At 38.4% G+C, this 6,081-nt stretch overlaps 1 protein-coding gene across 1 annotated transcript in view; it reads left to right on the top strand.

Moving 5' to 3' along the window:
• The window catches only part of LOC105930200 (calpain-5), a gene marked incomplete in the record, with an annotated part of 17,965 nt that extends 13,098 nt beyond the window's left edge, over positions 1–4,867 (top strand). The window contains 6 exon segments of the mRNA XM_036150095.1: positions 52–247; positions 355–477; positions 564–760; positions 953–1,074; positions 3,067–3,203; positions 3,277–4,867. Of these exon segments, the coding sequence (XP_036005988.1) occupies positions 52–247; positions 355–477; positions 564–760; positions 953–1,074; positions 3,067–3,203; positions 3,277–3,453 (952 nt within the window).
• Positions 4,868–6,081: the final 1,214 nt, after the last annotated feature.

The following is a 6,081-nucleotide window of genomic DNA, read 5'->3' as shown; positions in this document are numbered from 1 at the left end:
TTTCACTCTCATAAGAATTTCTGCTCATCTTCTCCTTTTTTTTTTGTACAGGATGACGTTTGATGACTTCATTGCTAACTTCACAGACCTTATCCTCTGCCGTCTCATCAACACGTCCTACCTGAGTTTGCATAAGACCTGGGAGGAGGCCGTGATGCGGGGCTCCTGGCGTCGCCACGATGATCCACTTCGCAATCGCGCCGGAGGCTGCAGCAATAACAAGCAGTCCTTTCTTCAGAACCCACAGGTGTTCTTTTTGGGTTTAAAGGAGGGGAACCGAGTCTCAGACAGTCCTGTTCGTCTCCAGCTGCAACGACTCAACATCTGTACATGCATCTTCATTTTGTGTTGCAGTACAAGTTTGATGTGAAGAAGCCAAAAGACGAGGTGCTGATCTGTCTGCAGCAAGAAGACCGCAGAGCCACTCTGAGAGAAGGGCGGGGAGAAAACCTGCCGATTGGCTTCGACATACAGAGGGTAACGCAGATATGCCCTCACCGAAGGACAGAATGGGGGCGATAGCATCTGTAAAACTACGATTTAACGTGTTTCATTGTGTTCAGGTGGAGTTAAACAGGACGTATCGTATGCATGCCGTCCAGGAGAAGGTTGGAGGAAGCATCTACATCAACTCCAGGTCCGTGTTCCTGCGCACCGAGCTCACCGAGGGCCGTTACGTCATCATCCCCACCACGTTCAATCCCGGCCTGGAAGGAGAGTTTCTGCTCCGCATCTTTGCCGACGTTCCCACCGACTGCACGTACGAACTCATCGCTGTGCTTTTACTTGACTTTCGTTTAATTAGTGGAACACGCCTTAGCAAAATAAAGCCCAAATGTACTTCAGATATTACCAGGATTTGTTCAAATCAAATGTAAAGGGCCGACAATTCACCCTTTTTTTTTTTGTTTTTAATTTTAAAATGAGTTGCCATTTTGTGTCCGCCCTGCAGTGAGCTGACTCTTGATGAGCCGCCACAGACCTGCTGGTCTGGGATCTGTGGTTATCCCTCACTCGTCACCCAGGTCCATGTGCTGCAGGCCGACGGACTCGCAGGACAAGACTCAGACGGAGGTAGTTTATTCCTCTTTTCTTTTTTCTTTGCAAAGGAAGTTTTCTTTTTTACTCCAGTTAATTTAAATCCTGTTTGTTTAGAGCATATAATTATCGGATGTTATTTTTTTTACGCAGTGTTTTGTTATTATCTTTAAAACAATTAGAACTACTTTGTACAAAAAACTACATTGTATTTTTAACATAATTGTTTTTACAAATGAAAACTCTATAATTTTGCTCAGATTTATATTCTGAAACGATGAGCCAGTTCAGGAGATTTTATCCCATCTGCTCTGATGCCGTTACACAGGACAATCATTTGTCTGAACTATAGGAATAAAATAACAGTGGTCTGGGTAGCTCTGTTGCCTTGCAGCAAAGAACCCCAGCCTGGGGTTCTTTGCAGCAAAGAACCAGGCCGGTTCTTTGCTGCAAAGAACCCCAGCCTGGGGTTCTTTGCAGCAAAGAACCCCAGGCTGGGGTGGTTCTACGTGGAGTTTGCATGTTGTGCCCATGCACTGCTGGGTTCTCTCTAGGACTGTGCATAAAAATCGATACAAAGATTAATATCAATGTTTTTAAAAACAATTTAATATCGATATTCTGGCTTTCAATATCGATATACCTCCCAGCCACTAGGGGGCTCTATTACAGAGAAGCATCACAGCGAGGAAGAGCAAGTGAGATGAATTTGTGGAACGGCCTGTCACTACCGCGAACAGAATAACTTCCGGGTCGCCAAAAAAAAAAATTAATTACGGTACTGAAAATACTTATTTCTATACTTAAATCATTAAATAATGCTAAACTATATCGTAAATAAAATATTGAAGACTTTTCTGAAAGAAATTGATACTTTTTACATCCTCTCCATTGTATTGCTTGACGTCATCATCGGATATGCTCAGAAGTCGGGGAAGATATCATTGCGTAACGTTTATCTGTATTGTCTGAATGCACTCTATTAGTTTTATTATTTGTTCAAACAGGACTGGAAAAAATATTTCATCCTTAATTATACAGTGAATTTCGTTATACAAATAATCTTGTTCTAAACATTTATTTTATTAGAAAGTTAAAATTATCGACTGAGATTTTAGCGCCCTCTGGTGTACACATCATAAACTAGAGAAGACCTCGTCATTATAGTAGCTGCATTTTACAAAAACGAACAGGGAATGGAACAAAGAACACACACAAAGCGAAGGCATACCTTATTAAAATACATTTATTAAGCACAAAATACATACATATGCAAATCAAATAAATGATTAAAAAAAATTCAAAAAAATTCAAAATCAAATACGTTTCTGTACTCCTATATGTGTTTATAGCTGGGGGTTTATGTACTTTAAGAAATGGTTTATATTTTTTTATTTCCCTAACCACAACTGGGAAACATTTTTGCTATTAAAGTAACAAAAAACAATGTATTTTTATGTATTTCTGTTGTTTTAATTTTTAGAATATGCAAAATACAAAGATATACAAAAAGAAACCCCTGCCTCGAAAAAATACAAAAGAATAAAAAAGTAAGAAAAACTAAATATTTCCCACCGGAAGTTATTCTGTTCGCGCACGCGCAAATGAGCTGATGGTACAGATTTTTTACGGATTTACTTTTTTTGGAATGACCGTGACCAGCACCCCTCGGGACCCCACAAGGGATAGACGTGTTGGAAAGTGGATGGATGGGATGATTTGTAGTTAACTAAAACGTCATGAAATTAAGGTTGTAGTCAAAATTTTCTTGACCTGCCAATGCAATGTACTTTCCTCTGTGTTTACTTATGTTCTGTTCATGTGCAGCACTTTGAATTGTCTTATTACTGCAATGTTTGATTCAAATAAACACGGCTTTGCTTTGATAGCTTGTAAACCAATTTTATACAACTGCCAGCTGAATAAGTAATTTTTGAATCTTAATTTATCTTTAGAGGATATTTGCATAAAGATTTAATTTTGAGGTCCCTAATACTAAAAGAGTAAAATTACTGTGCGTGTGTCCAGTGTCAGATCCTTATGTGATCATTCGCTGTGAAGGAGAGAAGGTTCGCTCCGCCATCTATCAAAACACCCGCAGCCCCGCCTTCAACACTAAAGGACTCTTCTACAGGAAGAAAGCCAACCGGCCAATCAGCATTGAGGTTTGTGTTGGCGTCTCTTGAAGTGTTTGTCAGTCAGGACGATGACGCTGACCTGTCTCACGTTGCTTCTCAGATATACAACCACAACGTTTTTAAGGACAGCTTCCTGGGTCAGGTGACTTTGCCGGCAGAGCAGGGAAAAATCCAGAAGACGCTTCACCTGAAGGACAAAAGCGACCGGAACGCCAACGACCTGCCCGGTACCATCACTCTGGTCATAGAGACCAGCTCGGTGCTGACCGGCATCTGAGACGTCGCTTTTTGTTTTTCAGACAATATATTCAGTATGAACACAATGTTTGCCAATCAAAATAAATCCTCTGGGTTTATCACCACATACATGCACAAAAAAAAACCATTAATAATTTCTTGTTGCCTTACGAAACTTTGTTTACACGTCTTAAAGTTTACTAACAGTGTAAAGTTTAAAAGGCAAAATTGCAGGAAGTCTCTCTACTATATATGTTGTTTTTCTATATGTGGCACTTTACATGGTGAATGTTTAGCTTCTTTTTAAAGATTTTATCTTCATTTTAGTTTAAATGGTAGAGTATTAATCAAAACAACACATTAATACATAATTCTGTTTTAACTTACATCCTGGTGTAATTTTCATCTGGTCAGTCATTCCTGTGGCATCAGCGCAAAACATACAATCCTGCAGAGGATGGTGGGATGTAGTATGAGAAACGCCTTAAGCTGGAAAGGTCAGAGGTCAGGTGGATTTGGTTGTCCATGAGAGGCGGCAGCAGAAAGAAAATGTTGACGAGGTAAAGCATTTAGCTCCTTCAGGTCTATTTCTCCTGTGGATGCAGATTTTCCTTCAGAAGAAAGAGCTGAATTACCCAGCATGCCTTGTGTTGGTATTCAAGCTGGAGCAAAGATATGGCCTTTGCAACATATGCTGTGTTTTTAATGTCCTGAAGTGTTGCTTTATAGTAAAAGTTTACACTTTTTTTAAACATTTATCAGGTTAAAAACGTCATTCCAGAAACTGAAAAGCTCCGATCTGTTTTGGTCCAGATGGGAGTAAATTCAGGTAGATTAACCAGGTCTGCCAGTCAACATTCAGTGCCTGGATCCAGTTCTGATGGAGACTTGACTCAGCCAGGCTGGATGTTTACAATATCTCTGAGCTGCTGTAGCATGAGGAGAGATAATCCACTGAAATCACAGCCTCACCACTGCCACAAGGTGGCGCTGTGTTTGTTTGGTTCCAAATATCTGTGGTTTCTGATCTGGTCTTTGTGTAACTTTTATATAAAGTACATTAAAGTGTGTATTCATAAAGTAGCCTGCTAGCATGATGCAGATTAAACATGCCTTTACTTGTTTCCTGCTAATAGCCGTTTACACGTCTTTTCTGCGTGTTCAGTGTTGAGAATAAACGACCGACCCGACTCCAGAACCAGAACCAGAACCAGCTTACTGGGCCCGACTTTAGAAATGGGTTCAAATCCGCATTCTGCTGACATTTCTCCTGTGAAAGCAAAGCTTGACGGAGCGTTTTTAATGTTTGCTAAGTGGTTTGAGCATGAATTGATTTAATCTGTTCTGCTTATTTTTTTATCGATTTATGGATTAATGTTATAAAGCCCAACGGAGCTGTATGTCCATTTGTGTATATGCAAGAGAAATTTATTAAACTTTTTCTGTCAGATGTTTGGGGTTTAAGTGTCTTTTGACATGAAAAATTAGATTTACGTAATAAAAATGAATACATTTTGCAGTAAACCGTGTTACTGGTTGTGTTGAACAATAACAAGACATAAATTATGTTTTCTAAGATCTGTAATAAAACAAAATTACCACTGCTTGCACTTGACAGCTCAAAAGGAACTCACACTTTCACACACAGAAAAGGAAAACAGATTGAGGCTTAAACCAAAAACAGGAACATATTGAAGACTTGAGAGCACCAATCTGCCTAAATTACAAAATTAAACATTTTACTTAGTTCTTAAAAGAAAACTCACTTTAAGTTTTAGGCATTTACATCTCAGAACCAATTAAAATAACCTGGTTCTGAAATTATTTAAATTCAATGAGGTCTGGACTCAAACCGGGCCTTGATTCATTTCAGTCCTGATGTAGATTTGTTTTGGGTCGTTGTCCTTTTGGCTCGACACTGGCGTATTGTTGAATAGAGGAGTTCATGGCCCACTCTCACATTGATGAAATGCAAAAACATTTACTGCAAATCAGCTATTATGAGAATAAATCATGAATAATACAAAAATATTTAACTAATGCAGTATTTTTTTTTTTTAGTACAGCTCAAAAAATTAGAATATGGTGGAAAGCTTAAACCTCATCTCAGAAGGTGAAACTTATTCGTTACGCATTGTGAAATATTTCAAGCCTTTATTTCTTGTCATTTTGATGATTATGGCTGGAAACCTGATATTAAGTATTACATTAAGTATATGTTTACACATATCCCTGTTATCCCTGTTGCTGCCACAATTTTTCCTTCCAATCAACTTTCTATGACTATGACTGTACATTTTTACAATATAATTTATTTTTCCATGACCCTGAATTGGAAGTTTTTGATATGTTACGAAATAAAGACTTGAAATATTTCACTCTGTGCGCAATGAATCAATAAGGGTTTTACTTTCTGAAATTAGTTACAAAATACATGTTGAACCTTTTCTCTATGTTCAAATTTTCTTAACTCTACGGTTTTAGATGCTAGATGTTAGAAGTTTTGTGTTTTATATGCACCTGCAAGTAGAGCGTGTTGTTCCTAAAGAATTACACTTAAAATTTAATACATTATGTAAAACTGCCCATTCTCACATCTGAAACAGATCCCGTTAGAGTCAAATGTTGAGCGTCTTTTAGTCTGAGCAGCCACTTGAACAAAAACACA

The sequence above is a fragment of the Fundulus heteroclitus genome, chromosome 18, assembly GCF_011125445.2.
Source record: "Fundulus heteroclitus isolate FHET01 chromosome 18, MU-UCD_Fhet_4.1, whole genome shotgun sequence".
In the NCBI taxonomy this organism is placed as follows: domain Eukaryota; kingdom Metazoa; phylum Chordata; class Actinopteri; order Cyprinodontiformes; family Fundulidae; genus Fundulus; species Fundulus heteroclitus.
The sequence above is the reverse complement of the archived record's forward strand: the minus strand, read 5'-3'. Positions and strand labels throughout refer to the sequence as shown.